The sequence below is a fragment of the Dasypus novemcinctus genome, chromosome 24 (genome assembly GCF_030445035.2).
Source record: "Dasypus novemcinctus isolate mDasNov1 chromosome 24, mDasNov1.1.hap2, whole genome shotgun sequence".
Lineage (NCBI taxonomy): Eukaryota > Metazoa > Chordata > Mammalia > Cingulata > Dasypodidae > Dasypus > Dasypus novemcinctus.
Genome location: NC_080696.1, coordinates 60,264,140 through 60,280,080, shown reverse-complemented (window position 1 = coordinate 60,280,080; position 15,941 = coordinate 60,264,140). Strand labels below are relative to the sequence as shown.

Here is a 15,941-nt window from a genome sequence, read left to right as displayed (position 1 = left end):
AAAGGGTTACAGTTAAACCCCCTCGGATGGGGATGACTTCCTCTGGAGAGTTCAGGTCATTGAGGGGTGCAGTTGCTCCTGGAAAAGGCACCCATGAACAAGTGTATCTTGAGGAAGAAACAGGGACGTGAGTTTCCATTTGACCATGAAGCGCCTCTAGGCTGTTAGATGTGCCCGACCTAGATGTTTAGACCAAAAAGAGGCTTTCTTGTTCTTTGTGCAGAGATGACACCCACAAAAAGATCATCGAGAAGAAAATGAAGGGAAAAGTGCTTACCCGCAAAGTCCCAAAGTTCAAGCCTCCGCAAGGCCAGATGCCGAGACACCCTCCCTTCCCCTGCCCCAGCTCTCACGCTCTCACGCAGGAGCATCACTCCTGAAGGCTCTCCTCGGAACATGAGCAGCCACAAGCAGCATTACACACGTCATGAAAGAAACAGCGAGTTTTGACCTCAGAAACATTCTGAACAAAAACTATTCCTTGGACAAGTCTCTGGAATCCTTTCAGCTCTGCCTTTCAGCTCTGCTCATTTTCCTCTCTTCTCTTCTTTCCACCTCCCCCATCAAGCTGTTATCCAAAAGAAGCAGGGAAATTACAGCGTTTACAATGATGCCAGAAAACAACTGAGCGTACCATGAAACTATGGGCTCTAATGGAATAGCAATTAAAAAAAAAAATCACAAGGTCAAGAAGTTTGTTTCTACAGAAGATCATGTTCCATGTTACCAGCGGACGAAGGCTTCCAAAATGGGAGCCGCCTTGCATTATTGTGGAGCTGGGGGCACGAAGCCAGCCTGGGCTGGCAAAACCAGGAACGAGCCAGGCTGTGATGGTTGCAAGAGTCAAGTCTCCCAGGGGAAGGGGCTGAGGATTTCAGAGAAGCAAATGAGGACTGTCGACTGGAAGAGAAACCCAAGATAGACCTAAGTCCGAGAAAGAAAATCAGTAACTCTCATTATCATCAAGGAGCAGCATCCAGTCTCGTGAGGAGGGCATCAGGCATTGTGGCATCAAAATTTTGAAAGCAAATCCTTATCACGGTCAAGGGGATGGCATCCTTCACTGTCCGCTAAGCTCAGCTGGCTACAGAAGAAAATTGCTAAGGGTCACCACCAGGCCAGAAGGAAAAGATGGAAAAGATGGGAGAAATCATGAGAACTCCTCCGAAACAGCAGCAACCTCTATGGGAATTCACAACAGCTGGTCACCGACCTTTCCCCCATAAAACTAGGTCCTGGGTGCCAGGAGCCAGCCACTGCCAGGCTTCGGAGGAGTTTCTGTTCTCCCGCCCATCATAAGAATCATTTCAAATAAGGATCAGCTTAGTACTGCCCCTTTCCTTCCCCGCCGATTAAATTGCCGAAAACAGGGAGACGAGGCAGGGTTGCACACTGAAGACACCTGGTTACGCCCTCGCCTGCCCAGGTCCTGACAGAGCAGAGGGGGCACGAAGGCACTGTCCGCAGGGCTCTCCCACTGAGAAACAATCCTGCTGTGCAGTCCTTTTTTAGCAGACCTTGGACTGCGTGTGCATCAGACAACTGATGGGTTTTGCCTCAGTGCAACCAGGGGGCGAAATAGAAGCATCTTCAATTCCTTCTCCCAGAGGGCAAAGACTTCAGAATGGCCATGTGTATGAAGAGAAAGCCAGGCAGGTTTGTCCAACAGCCTGGGTGCAACCGAGCTGCAGGCTCCAGGTCAGGAGAGAGAGTGGGCCCCCACGAACAGGGAAGCTTGGAAGAAAAGTTAGGGTCTACCTGCAGGCCTGAGGGGCACAAGTGCCCAAGGGGCAGGGCAGCCTTCCAGCTCAGAGCCTGAGGGACAAGGCCGGGAGCAGCCAGGTCCCAGGAAAACCCCCCTGAGGGGATGTGGGACCAGGTCAGAGGTGTTGGGAAGAAAAGCCTGTTACTGTGCACCAGATACAGGCAACCCAGTGCCCACCGGGTGGACTTCCGCTGGGAAGGAGGATCAAGGAGAACAGAGCAAGGAGGCAGGCAAAAAGCCCTGCTTGTGAGTCACTTCAATCCTGGGTTGACTTTGGGGCTTTTCCAGAACATTTTCTGCATTGCAATTCGGCACAGCTCCTAAAAGTAAGACTCCAGTCCAAAAGCACGTTAAGATGCTGATAAGAAACAGTCTTTTCCTTCGGCCCTTTGCCCCCTTAACTTCCTTTTAACACCCAAAGTCTCAAGTCTTGATTGAGAAATAACTGCCAACTTAAGACCTCTTTTTGCTGCTCTAAAGCAAAGCAATTGTGATCTTGACATATCAACCAGATAAATCCAACTTAATGGGAACGTTCAGTGGCCAAGGACAAGCTGCCAAGCGCAAAGTATTAGGCTGGCAGAGTTTAAATTACTTAATAACACCTAATGCCAACATCGAGTCGGGATTTGCTGAACATTGGGTAGAGAATTATGAATTAAGGCTTATTAGACTGGAGTTGAAGCAATGGCCTTATCCAATGTGGAAAATCCTTTTGCTCCCACTTCCCTTTGAAGCCCAGCCACTCAAGCCCAACTATAAACTTATCATTTCCTGGAGGATCTGCCAGGCCACTTCAACTTGGATCAAGTATTGGCCCTGTACATCCAAGATCTTTGCAAGCCATCCAGGTAAGCACACAGCCCGAGACTCCTTACCCACCCCCTACCCTCCTACTACCCCCCACCCCCAGCAAAATAAAAGTCTACAAAGACCCAGTATCAAATGGATTTACCCCGGAGGACAAGCCAAGTAGGACGCCATGGATAGATGCACATTGTTTCCAGAGGAAGAATTCTGATTCATTGAAAACACAGGTATTCTACACCTCCGTTGCTGGCACACTTGGCTCAATGCCAAGTCCTAAGAAGTTGTCTTCCCCAGATACTCTTTCTATTCTCACCATCTGGAGATGGCCCCTTGACCTGAAGGCAGTGTTTTCAACTGCGTCGCCTTTAACTATGAGAGGTTATTCAAAAACCTCTGGTCCTAAGTCAATGAATGACCCTCACAATTACCCGGGACTCCCAGTTGAGAGCCACTGGTGAGAACTGAAGGTTCCCGGTTGCCGCTGAGAAATCCCTCAAGGGAGAGATTTCTTGCAGCACTTTCCCGCACTGTCATTTTAACTAAGCCGCCGTCATTAACGAGAAATTAGCTCAGCTACTAGTCCACTCATCTCGGACACTTAAAAAAAAATCAAATCATAACCAGACTTGCACAGATTCTATCGAGAATACTTTTATTATACAGACATGGTATACACAACAGAATTGTTTGGGGACCGTTTACAGCCACGGAATTCAGTACCAAACCGCCACTGACCCACACACACACTGTACCACACTCATTTTAGGATTCGGCCTAACAGGTACGCACAGGTACGCAACATAAAGTTATTGCTTTGTGAACAGAGAGAGGGCTTCAATTTAATAGAAGCCTTCACATCAAGAACCCAGCATCCTCTTATATCTTAATACCCTGTGCACATGTGAATGAAACCTAGAGATGTGTTAAGAGACTACCCATCACCTTTAAAAGTTATTAAAATCAAATCCCATTTTCTCAAAAACGCGTAGGAAGTTCACCATTATTTACAGACCCCTTTAAATTACGCATAAATAAAATCTGTACACTCAACACACTGTTCCTCAAAACCCAGAGCCTCCGTGGGGACTTAGGGACAACAGGCAGCAACAAAAAGCTTCTTGCCTTCTCTTTTCAAGTTTACGCTAAAAACCAAGATCTGAAATAAATATGCAAATAAAGCTTCAGTACCTTAAAGAAATGTCATTTCAAAGTTTCCCTTGAAGAGTTAAACTACTAAAAGTTAAAAAACTAAACAAAAAATCAGCAGGCTTTGTTTCTACAGGTGTAAAACTAGTAGGGCCCCCTTTGAACAAGGAGTTTAGAAGTGTTAAATGCCAATTATTCGCTAGTTGTTAGGCAGCTAATTGCCTCCTCCAACTGTTAAGGATTTGATATCTGAAGAAGCTAAACACTTAAAAATATTTTTTAGTGGACATAACCATTGTCTTAATGCACCAAAAAAAAATTGTTGATCTAAATCGCATCAATTTGCCATTTCAACAGGGAAATGTGTGATTTTTGTTAGCTCAGGAAATTTATCTCAAAGTTTCTAAAACTTTTAGCACCACTTTCAGAGAAAGGAATAACAGTGTTCAAATAATAACAAAAGCTTAAATGAGTAAAGAACCTGTCAGTACTGGTCACCTTCTGATACTTGTCCAAAGTTAGACACTTCAGGTCTAGAAAAAGAATACAGGAGGGCGTGGGAAAATCCCTGCCGATCAGAACTGATGGCAGCCGCTTCAGTTGAAGTCAGGTAGGTCACAAACTCAGTCCCCAGGCGAGAGGGCTTGTCCCAGTCCAGGCTGGGTGTTGATCCGTTGGGCACTCCGGTCCTGTACTTTCCCTCTTTGGCCCTTTGTTCAGCCGCATCTCATTTCCTGTGCTTCTCCATTTTCTCCAGGGTTTTGTTCGAATCGGCGGAGCTCTGGTCCCCCGGGTTTATGTAGGATTTGTCTATTACTATCAGGGATTCCTTTATGTAGTTCTGCATGGCAGACACGGCGGCGCAGATGGCCTGGCTGCCAAAACCGTGGGTAATCAGGCTGAAATGAGACAAGCAGTTCTGAATGTTGGACTCCAAGACCGGGGTGGGCCTGTTGTTCCCATTGGGTGTGCGGTCTTGATTGAGAAGGTCTGTGAATTCTTTACACACTTGCCTGCAAAGACAGTCAAAGGCTCCGGTGAGCTATCGGTCCAATGAAGTGTCCGCAGGACAAAATAACCCGAGGATGACACTTGGGAGGCAATCAGGATTTTTGGACAGAGCTAAGGAAGTACAGTTTAAAAGAACCTCTGGGAGAATCGTGCATCTCCCAGAATCTCACTCTTTCTAAAGGCAGGCTTTATTGGGCTTCCTTTGCCTGTCTCCCGGCTTGAGTAGTTCTGCTTCATTTACCATAATTTAAAAATCAATTTACTGTTGGTTTCTATGAGAGATCCCATAGCTGCATTAAGGCGTTTTTGAGACGTTTAATTTGTACACAAAACGTCGCCTATAAATCCACCCTCATCATTACAATTTAAAGGAGACATAAGGCATGCATTCTTCACTGATGTGACAAAACAAATAGTTCCCAACACATTTTTCTAAGATATGCAAATACATTAATGAAAGGGCAGCCCTCTCGTATTTTGAACTGAACTAAGCAGCTCAAACACACATGCACGCACACACAAAACAGAGCAATATACTCCTTTGCTCTACTCATTACAGGAATCCAAGCCATACAAAAATGTTAAAATCTGTAAAAGAAACTCCCCTATGATTTTTTAAAATGTATTTTGCTCAAGACATCCTAATTTATTAATAAATATTCTTTATTGATCAAGAACCCTGCTGGACCCAGAGCATTACCGTCTGGAAAATGAATCAGTAACAATCAAGTTCAAGGCTGGATACTTACTGTGCAGCCAGCAACATGTTCTTCCGAGTTGCCATCTCATTCCTCCCTCCTAGATGTGGTCTGGTTAAATATTCAGCTACCGGTTTACTAGGAAATTCTGCTTCACAGACATATGCAAAGTCACGAGCCAAATGGACAGCTTCTCCTATTAGAGTCAAGTCATGGCAACAGGGTTAGCACAGCCAACTAGTCTTTTTCCTTTTTCTTAGGGCTGTCTACCAGTCCCTTCCTATGCTCAAATGCAATCATACACAGGGAAAATATCAGCTGGTGGGTAGAAACTTCCTAGGTACTTCCAACAGGCCCTCTACACCCCAGGAATATTGAGGGTGAAATCATACAACATGAAGGCAAAGACCTCCAGATTTTTTTTAGCTGTAGTTGAAAATTTCTGACCAGCCCTCCCCTCCTAAACAGATTAAGACAACACCATGCTTTCTCCTAATACATCCATCATTATGGGGAAGGAGGAAGATTTACATGTGATGAACACACTAGACAAAACTAGTCACTTCTCTTTATAAAATTGTGTCAAGAAAAGTCTGTAGGCTCAGTGGTTGAGGGCCTGCTTGCAAGTTCGAGGCCTGGGATTCAATCCCCAGTAACTCCTTAAAAAAATATTAGTATTTTACATGGTACTTGGATGCCCCTTTGCGGAAGAGGCCTGGGTCTCGGCGATCCTCTTATGAGGAAGGAGTGAGTTTCATATTGGAAAAGTTCAAGAGCCCCAACCACCAACTTGGACTATTCATCTCCTTGCCAAAAGTTACTGGGGCAGGGGGACCAAAGTTTTTTTAAAGTCATCTCCTGCCAGAGATGGCTTTGCCTAGCTCCAGACTTGTGATTTGTTGTTGTTTTTCCAAAAAATCCAGGTGGTGGGACATCCCCAGACTTCCTAAATCAGAATCTGTGAGCCACGGGGGTCACACATACTTCCCTATTCGAGTAGGCAATAGAATCGAACACGGTGGAGCCCCGTTTATGAACCTCACACCAGGAGGCCACCGTTCTCCAAGGACAGCTTTTCTCTAGCAGGCAGCGCTTTTCTCCTAGCTCTGTCCTCCAAAGACACTCAAAGGGTAGCGCCAGGGACCTTGCCAAGCAGCACCGCAGTTACACCACCAGATCAGGAAAGGTGTTCAAAAAGACTGTATTGCTCCTCCAGAGCAGTCTTGGCTCCCCTATCTCCCAGGAGAGCCCAGAGCCCTGCAGACAGGCGAGCACTGGAAAGCTGCCCCGGGCTGCAGGACCGGACCAGCCTTGCTGCGCACAAACTCCATTTTCCTGAGTGCAATAATATGTTTATTTGGCTTTTAAAAATTTATTATTTTACTTGATCCTTTACTCCTCGCCCCCTCATTGTATTGCCTGAATTCTTAGCTATTTCCGAGGTTGTGGAGGAATCCCACCATTCAAGACACTGAAACATACTACAAGTTTTGGAGAAAAGCTCACACATAATGGAACTAGTGTGTACTACTATACCTTTTTCCCCCTTTTGATAGGGGAAAGGAATTAAGTAATAGTACATTGGGACATCCTAATGGATACTACTGGCGTTTCTCTTATAGTAAGGAAGCACAATCCCATTATATATATATATATAAAACAGTGCTTCTGTCTGCCCCATAACCAGCTTTTTTTCCCCATTAAAGTGAACAAACCAATAGATTCAGAGCTGCAGCTTTCAGAAACTGGTTCACTGGACAGGAAGTGTCGACACCCCCAGACTGATCGCTCAGGTTAAGAAAAAAACTATTTTTTAGTGATTTTCTGGGGAACCCAGAACAGAATACTTAACAGTTCAATATTTCCATGTTTTATCAAAGTTCTTGCTGATTCTTTGTAATGAAATTTATGACAATTCCGACTGCTTTGACGCTCAGGTTTCCTAGCTTTTCTTTAGGGTAAGTATTAGAGACCACACAAAGTAAAAGCTATGAAACAAACCAAAACAAAGCCCTACTGACCTTCCACTAAGGATGTCAGCAGGGTCACGTGCGCAGCTTTCCGTCTCCCCGCAGGAAGATTCAAACCAATCTTGTCCAACTTCTCCCGCAAGGACCGGCCTCCATTTTTGGATTTAGCTCTGCGTGGAAAAAAGCTGACTGTGACTGCTGCTGTCAAAACTGAAATCAAAGCCTACCTACATCACGTGGATTAATCATAACCCAGAGCGATACAGGTTCTCATTTAATTAATCCCTGGAAAGTTAAAAAGCCCTTCCTAGCATTGCCGTTTTCTTTCTTTCTTTTTCTTTAAGTCACAGAGCCTTGCAAGTTGTCCTGGGGCAGATAAATTTTCACTTGTGGAACTTGTCGCAGCCCAAAACAATTCCTGAGGGAACAAAATCCATCAGAACTACCCCTAATACAGATTACCCACTTCATACACGGAATCAAACTAACCAAATGATAATTTGTTAGCGCTGTTTTAGCACTTCCTTCTACATTTGGCACTTTCTGAGTCTATTAGAATTCAGTGTTAGGTATAAAAGTTACATAAATGTTAAAAATACCTCCCAGTTCTCTTATACTTTCACCTTCAACCAACCCACCACGGTGTCCAGGCTGTCCTTACCTCCTGAGAACACCTCCCAGTAACGAGGCATTCAAGCACTCAGGCGGGGACAGTCGCCTCTGTACTTCAGCGACTGTCACTTTATATTTAGACGTGGAGCTGAGGAGGGACAATCTTCCTGGAACTGAGCAGAAGACCTCGCTGGGATTCATCACGGCGCCCACCAGCTCCTTCTGGCAGGGGAGATTCAGGGGGTTCTTGGTCATTGAAATCGGACCTGAAAACGAAGATAGAAACTGGCCATCAGACAGAAGAGCGACACTGGAGCAAGACACATTTTCAAAACCTCTGGCCAAAGCTCAGGAATTAGACAAATGTCAGATACTGGGCTATAAATTGCATGCACCTCTTTTTAAAGCCATGTATTCTTCAGGGATAATAGAATCTGAAATTCACAAGTCAACACCTTGAGACGTTAATCAATCTAGAGCTCAAGCATGCAAGTGTTTTCATCTTTTAGCCACTGTTAAAAAAATTTGTTTAACTGGAATATTTGCCTTGAGAAGATTGCTGAATACTCCCACAAAGAACAACCCAAATCCTTGGACACATCCAGATTCTTTGCCAATAACCATTCAGTGCAATCAGTCACAGTAAATTTTAAAAATACAAACAAGCCCATTTAAAAGTTCCCAGATTTAGTTATTTTCTGAGATTTTTTTAAGAGTCCCTTCCCCTAATCTATTTAAGCAGTTCAACTTCAAGATAACAGAAGTAATTGCCTAAGACTACTCCCTCCCCAAAACTGGTAATCCAGTCAGTATGTAACTTAATTTCATAAGCCACTCACCAACTAATCCAATTTTCCAAATCCCCCACCTTAACCTGCACAAACCCAACCTCTGCCTGACAGGATCACTCTTGGTAGGCCAGTTTCAAAACTTTTCTTGCAGGTCAGAATTGAGAACTTTTCCCAGATATGTATGTTCGCATTCAAAATCCCATGAATTCACTCAGCACTGAAAATGTCACGGAACCGACGGCTCAACTAAGAGGCTTTTTTCTTCCCTTTAAAAACATTACTAAATCAGTGTTAACTCGCTCTTAAGATTCTCTAAAGCTGCTAACATTAATTAGGAGGTTAAAAAAAAAAAGGTTTTATTTAATTCTGAGAAAGAGCAAAAAAATTCTGCCGGCCTGCTTCCTTCAACATGTTTCTTTCAGTAGTTGTAAGTTTACAGAAACATCATGCAGAAAGTCGTTTCCCCCTACTTCCCACACACCCCCAGGCGCCAGCAGTTTTCCCTCTTACTCCACTTTTAATGTCATTCTTTTTCCGTTTAGGTCAGATATGAATCCCCTTCTTTTTTCAACTCCTTTTTCCAACCTTTCTTCCAGTCGCCTCCATACTCTTCAACCCAGATGCTCCTCGTCGGACAACAAATGCCCCCTCTCCACCCTGCCAACAAATTACGAACTTCACAACACAGTTAAGAGCCAGTCCGAGTTGGGACCGGAGAGAAAATGCTCTCGCTCATTGCCTACCTTTGCGAATAACAGTCTGATCGTGCAAGAGCAGGTGCGGATCGTCGACATTCTGGGGAGAGAACGACAAAGTTTCCTTTAGATTCGGGGAGTCCCGACCCGGGTGTGGGTGGCTGGAGAGCCAGCCCACGGCGGCGGGAGCCAGAGCGCGCTCACCTGCACGTCGTCCATCTGGTGCGCCATGTCGTGGAGCCCCAGGTTCTCCGCCAGGCCCGCGGCGTCCAGGGCGTGCGCGTGGGGCAGCAGCAGGTCGGAGCGGCGGTAGGCATCCCTGCGGGCCCCCACGGCGCCCCCCTCCAGGCCCGAGAGGTGGGGCAGCAGGCCGGCGGGGCGGCCGTGGTGCGCGGGCAGCCCGGCCCCGTCCTGGCTCGGGCGGCCGGGCCAGGCCTGCTGCTGGCTGCCGGCGGGCGCCGGCGGGTGCAGGGGGTTGATGGCCGCGGCATACGCGTCCCCCAGGTGCGAGTAGGGGTCGGTCGACTGCGAGTACGCCAGCTGCTGGTAGGGGGGCGGGAAGTAGGGCGGCGGCTGGAATTCCGCGACCCCGGTGTGGGAGAGCGGGGGCGCGGGGCTGTAGAGGTGCTGCCCCGCCGAGGAGAGGTGAGGCAGGCGCGGGGTGCCGTTGCTGCTCGCGTCGTGGCGATCCTGGGGGGCGAAAAAAACGGGAGACCCTCTTAGGACGAAACCCCGCTCCTGCGAAGTGCCCGCCGCGGCCGAGCCCGGCTTTGGCCGCGCGCGCCCGGGCGTCTGCCCCACCCGGCCCCGACCTGAAGGGCCCGGGCCCGGGTCGGAGGGCGCCCCCCGGCAAGGGGCCCCGGGGATTTCGTTGTGCGTCGCGCGTCCTTGTAGGAAAGGGAAGCCGGTGGCGAGACCTGCGCTAGGGCGTCCTCCCAGCCCAGCGGCGCTGATCTGGGCGCCCTGACGCCCGAGGCGCTCGGAGGCGCCAAGCCCGAACCCCGGTCCTTGGGCCAGGCGAGGCCGGGACGGCGGGAGAAAGCCGGCACACGGCGCGCGCCGGGCAGGGAGCGCTCGCTCACGAGTCCGCACAAGTTGGCGTCGCCGGGCGAAGGAAGGTGGGGAGGGGGCGGGCGCGGATAAGGCGCGCGGCTGGGGAAGTGCGCATCCCTCCCGCCCCGGGGACCCTCCCTTCCACGCCCTCGGGACAAAGAGCTCCGGGCGGGTGGCGCCCCCAGGCCACCACTGCTCCGCCCGAGATCGCCCTTCTTAGCAGGGAGACCCGTTCTGATCGGGATTTAATACTCGGGTTGGGTGGGGGTAGAGGCTGCGACCCGCCCGGCCCGGCCTCGAGTCCCCGCACATGGAGCACAGTCGGAAAAAGGAGCCCGAAAACCGGGCGATCTTGCCTGCGCCCGTGCCCCTCGCCCCACGGCTCCCGGGTGCTCCTAAAGGTGGTGGGTCCGTCTGCGCCTGGGGTCGCAGGGGTGGGACGGCGGGGACCCAGGAGAAGCATGGCGCCGTCGCCCCCTGCAGGAAGTGTCCGGGCCTGCAGGCAGGGGCAGCCCCCCGAGTTCCAGGGCTCCCGGCATCCCCCCGGCGGCGGCTCCGCTCCCCGCGGCTGGCGCTCGCCTGCCGCCGCCCGCGCCTCCTTCCTCTTCCCGCGCGCCGCCTCCCTCCTCCCACGCTCCGGAACTCCAGCTCAACCTGTCCGACAGGCTGGAGCACTCGGAGCCTCACGGCCCATCTGGCCCCAGGCCCCCCCAACGCTCCCCAGCCCCCATTCTCTCGGAAGCCAAACTTCTGTTGTTTCCCCGAGGAGGTGGCTGGGCAGGTGACAAGCCCGCCTTGGAGGAAACTCCGCAAAGGTGTCGCTGGCGGGCCGCCTCGTTGGACTCCCGTGGACGGCGGTTTCGTGCGTAAAAGCCACGTCTAAGGGTTGCAGACGCGGAGTTGTTCCGAGAAAACGGGAAGCGGAGGCTGTTGCGTTTCGCCTGAAACTGACCGGCCAGCGTCGTGGGGGAACTGCCAGCCAGGCTCCGAGGGCTTGGTGTGCAAAAATGGCCCGACCCCGAGAGGGGGCCCTGGAGAGATGGACGACGGCGCGCGCGGAGGAATGGGCCGCGTCCCGCCGAGAGGCGGCGGCCTGCGCCTCCAGCCTGCTCCTGCGCCCGCGCTCCCGACCTCCGGCGGCTGCGCCCCTGCGCCCCAGCTCACCTCGCAGTCCTCTTCATATTTGACATTATCGGTTATTTTCCACAACATGGCGTCCGGCGTCCCCCAAAACAGTCGCCAGTTAAATCCAGGGTCCCCCCACCCCCCGAGCGGTAAATCCAAAATTGGGGTCACGGTGGCCAGGCGTCTGCCGCCGCGAGCGCGGTCCTAGCTGTCCAGGTCACTGAACGCGCATCGGAGGCTCTGGGAAAGTGGGTGCCGCCGCCGCGAGTGTAGACGCTGCCGCCGTGAACCCGAGGAGCCGCGCCCGCACTGTCCCGGCGATAGCCGGGGGACCCGGGCGCCTTAATGAGAAGGAAATTATCATAACTCCTCCCCGGGGGCTGGCGCGAAGGCCCCGCCGCCGGGCGGGGCGGCCCCGAGCCAGTCCCAGCCTGGCTCCGCCTCACACCCGGGCCTGGCGCCGCGCCAAGCGCCGCACCGCGGGGGGCCCGGGAGCAGGGTCGGGTGGGCGGCCCTGCCCTGACAGCCGCCGGCCTGCGAGGCCGGGGTCGCCGCCGCGCCTGCCGTCTCGTCCCCAGCCGCCGCGCACCTCAGAACCGCAGGTCCGAGGACCCGGCTCCCAACGCCTGCGGGGCGGCTTTCCCGTGAAGTTCCTTCTCCCACTCCACCCTCCATTACGACCGACGCACCTGGAGTTAGGGACCCCGCATTCCCGGGGACGTGCGCCGCCACAGCTGGGGTCCCGTTACCTCCTCCTGTGCGCCCCACTCCACTTTCCCACGGAGACTTCAGGTTGGAGATGGGGATGGAGCAGCCGCAGCCCCAACCCCCTCAGACTCCCCCTTCCCCCGCCCGCGGGCACCACGCAGCCCCGCGGCTCCCGGGAGGGGTAGCGAGAAGGCCGCCGCTGGCGCCCGAGGTGGCGTCTCCCGCGACCGGCTGCGGCCGGGGGGCGCCCGCGCGCCCGCACCCTGCCTGGCCCTGCCCAGCGCCGGCTCGGCAGTTTCCCCCGGCGGGCCGGGCACCCCGAAGCCGGAATCCACCGGGGAAAAGAAAACGCGAGCGCCGCGGAGGGGTGGGCACCTCGGGTCCACAGACGAAGGCGGAAAACGAAAACTCCCTTCTCCCCAAACGCTGCCCCTCCTGAAAAGATACTTGTTACCCAATTTGAAGCCACGGGCACTACTAATAAAAATGGCAAAAAAAAAAAAAAAAAAACAACGAAATTCAGTGGCACAATTATTATAATTGAGTTTTTCAGGTTAAGGGGTAAAGTCGCTAATTCTAGAGGATCAGTTTTGCTGGGGCGTCCCACTGGCTTCCAGAGCTGGATTTAAACAATCTAGGGGGGTGGGGAGATGGAAACTATTTCGATTTGATTCTGGATCCGAATTTGCAAATAAGCAGTCCTTTCAGTTCAGTGACTCTCCCCATCGGCAGAACGATGGCTCCATCCCCTCTCCTCCTTCTCAGATGGGCCTAAAATTGAAAAGTACTAAAATTAAAAGAGGCGAACTTGAAGTGAAACGTCTTCCTCGCCTTGGAAAGCAGAACGATCCGAGGTGATATTCCGACAAATGTGAGCACAAAACCTGGAAGTGAATCCACTTGGGGACTTTGCACCAAATACGAAGACACACACAACCCCAGACACCTTGCATCCCAAAACCCCTGCTTGGGAGCAAAAATACTGAAGAGGGAGGAAAAAAAACGCAGCCGAAGCCGCGCGCCCCTGGTATTCCGGGATGGGGACCCGGGGCAACTTGGCAATGCCGCGTGCTCGCAGGCGCCGAGCCACGGAGGCCTGGGGTGGTCCCACGCCCTCGCTGCAGAGAGGCGGCACGGCGCGTCTCTCCGGCGCCCCACGCGCTGGTCTCCCCGCGCTGAGCCCGCCTGCCTGGAATTTGATTACGAGACCCGGTCGGGTCTGACGTGCAGCTTGAACAAATTGCCTCGTTGACGGCAGCACTCTACACCCGGCAGGTTGGGGCCCAAATCCGACAGGAAGGTGCCGTGCCCACCCCACTCCAGGCCCTGGCTGGCTGTCCTTCCCGAAAGCAGCGCTCACCTAAGTCACCCGGAGGAATGGAGATTCCTCCCCGCGGGGGGGACTTCCATGGGGGGGGGGGGGGCGAAGGGAGCCGGCCCGCCCAGAGGGTCAGCGCCTTCGCCACTCAGGGAGGCCCAGGGACCAGAGACTTGGGAATCCCTTGGCCAAAGCCACTCATTCCCAAGGTAGTGCCCTGGGCCCCAGCAACGTCCGCCCCGCCCTCAAAGGGCACGCGCTCGGGCTGAAGCTGACCTAGCGCGGTGGAGGAGGAAGCGACTGGATTTGGAGTCGGTGCCCAGGACAAGCGGGGGCCCTTCTCAGGGTTCCAGAAGCCTCACCCTTCCTTGACCTCAACTGTTCTTCCCCAGCCAAGCGCAGGGAGCCGATGGGCTTGGGGACCCAAGACAAAACCGCCCCCTGCCTGCCCTCCCTGAAGCCCTCCCGCACCTAAGCCGGCGTGAAGGGGATGCGGGACCGTGTGCCCGCGCCCTTGGCAGCCAGGGTGCCCCCTCCAGGCCCTGCAAGGCCTCGCAACCACCTAACTGCGAGCAGAACGTGAGGGTTCCGGGGCCAGCCTTGCTCCACGCACCGTGGACAGGGTATCCGGAGGGATGCTAAGACCTCCCCCGGCTCCCCGCAGCCTTCCGCGCCTGATGCCCTGGCCCTTGGCACCCAGGTGGCACCGAACCCTCAGGATGGCCCAGGGACCCAGGCACCAGGAGTCTACACAAATACTACGCCCCGACCATGCACCACTTCCAGTGGGGTACCTCTGGAAACACCACTCCCTGCTCCAGGCGGGGAGTCCCAGCCGCCCCCACGCCCACCCCAGGCCGAGGAAGGCGGGCGGGCGGGCAGAGCTGGACTGGGCCCGAGCGCCACCCCTCTCCTGCCCCAGGGAGGGGGGCGCCCGAGCAGCAGGTGGAGGCCCCTGAGCGCCCTCGCTGACGCGTGTCCGGGGAAGTGTGAAGTCCTGCTCTCGCAGCAGCTTGAGCTCCGGCAGGGACGAGGTAGGAAGCTGCGCCGCGGGGGTCGCGCTGGGCGGGTAAGGCCGAGGCCTGTAGCCCCGGGGGCAGGGGGCCTATGTACGCGCCCCACCCTCCACCCCACTCTTTTCGCGGCAGGGGCCCTCACTGGACAAGCCCTTGGCGTTAGACCCTGGACAGTGTAGTAAGTCCACTAAGGCGCACCCTCAGGGGCGCCCCACGAGCCATCCCCAGCCACTCCAAAATAATAAGAATGATAACACAAACAGCAGATTGAAAAGAAAAAAGGTGCCTAGGGCGGCCGCGGCGCGCACACACCACTCTTCTCAGCACAAGGCCAAACACCACCCGCAGCTACTGCCCGATCGGAGCGCGCGCCCGGCTGTGCCGGCAGGGGCTTCGCGGCCTCCACCTCGTCCTCGCAAACCTACTTCGTTAAACGTCGGCCACGTGAGACGCGGAGCTGGGTGGGTCTGCAGGTCCCCCAGTTCCTGCGCGGGGCCCCACGTCAGCCTCTGCGCGGGTCCAGTCCTGCTGCCCATTTGCAGAGCCCTCGCCAAGCGCAGACGCCGCGGGTTTCAAGTCCCTAACTTTGCAACCATCCGCCCCACTTGCCGGGAGGCCAGGGCCCAGCGCACAGCCGCAGCGCGCTCCCAGCCGCCTTCCCAGCGGCTCCCGGGCACCCGTTAGACAGGCCTGGCTCTCCCCTCCCTGCCCCGGGGGACCCCGGCCTGCCAGAGGCCACGTCTGGCGGCGCGGAAGGTAGACGCCTGCAGAGAGCGTGTCACCTCTCCACTAACGTCCCGGGGCCCGGCGGCCCGCAGCCTAAGCGCTCGGAGCGCAGGCGGGGGGACGCAGGCGGGGGCCCAGCGTCCCCCGAGGCCTTCTGGGCTCCGAGTCCGGGGACTCCCAGCCCCTGCAGGCCGGCGGCGGCCCGCGGCTGTCACTCCCTCTCCGACGGGCGGCCGGGCGAGCGGGAGGCCCGCTGAGAGGAGCGCGCGGCGCCGCCGCCTCGGCTTCCCGCCCCAGAACCGGGCGAGGGCGGTAGCCCGGGCTGCGTCCCGGGCCTTCCTCGCCGTTGGCGGCCGCAGCCCTTCCCGCCCGGCTCCTCTCCCCGCCGGTGGCCGGATCGCCTCTGCCCGCCACCCCAGCTCACGCTTAACAACTGGAAGTTCATGTTGGCAGCGCTGCAGCTGGGTGAGTCGGGGCTTTTAAGCATAGGGGCGACG

General features: G+C 54.2%; 1 protein-coding gene across 1 annotated transcript; it reads right to left on the bottom strand.

Annotated features, from left to right (window-relative positions):
* Positions 1 to 3,210: 3,210 nt before the first annotated feature.
* TFAP2C (transcription factor AP-2 gamma) lies at positions 3,211 to 11,982 on the bottom strand. Its single transcript, XM_004460465.5, has 7 exons — positions 11,716 to 11,982; positions 9,703 to 10,188; positions 9,547 to 9,598; positions 8,062 to 8,278; positions 7,452 to 7,570; positions 5,482 to 5,626; positions 3,211 to 4,734 (listed from the first exon to the last, which is right to left on the bottom strand). Exons 1-7 carry the CDS (start codon positions 11,761 to 11,763, stop codon positions 4,449 to 4,451), a joined length of 1,353 nt encoding a protein of 450 aa, XP_004460522.1. The 5' UTR covers positions 11,764 to 11,982; the 3' UTR covers positions 3,211 to 4,448.
* Between the last annotated feature and the right edge of the window lie 3,959 nt (positions 11,983 to 15,941).

What these genes read in the sequence shown, in the direction of transcription:
- TFAP2C (XM_004460465.5), bottom strand. Translation starts at nt 11,763, where the DNA reads ATGTTGTGGAAAATAACCGATAATGTCAAATATGAAGAGGACTGCGAG. An exon ending in ACCAGATGGACGACGTGCAG is followed by an intron (nt 9,599 to 9,702) that starts GTGAGCGCGCTC and finishes TTCTCTCCCCAG; the next exon opens with AATGTCGACGATCCGCACCT. An exon ending in GCTGACATCCTTAGTGGAAG is followed by an intron (nt 5,627 to 7,451) that starts GTCAGTAGGGCT and finishes TGACTCTAATAG; the next exon opens with GAGAAGCTGTCCATTTGGCT.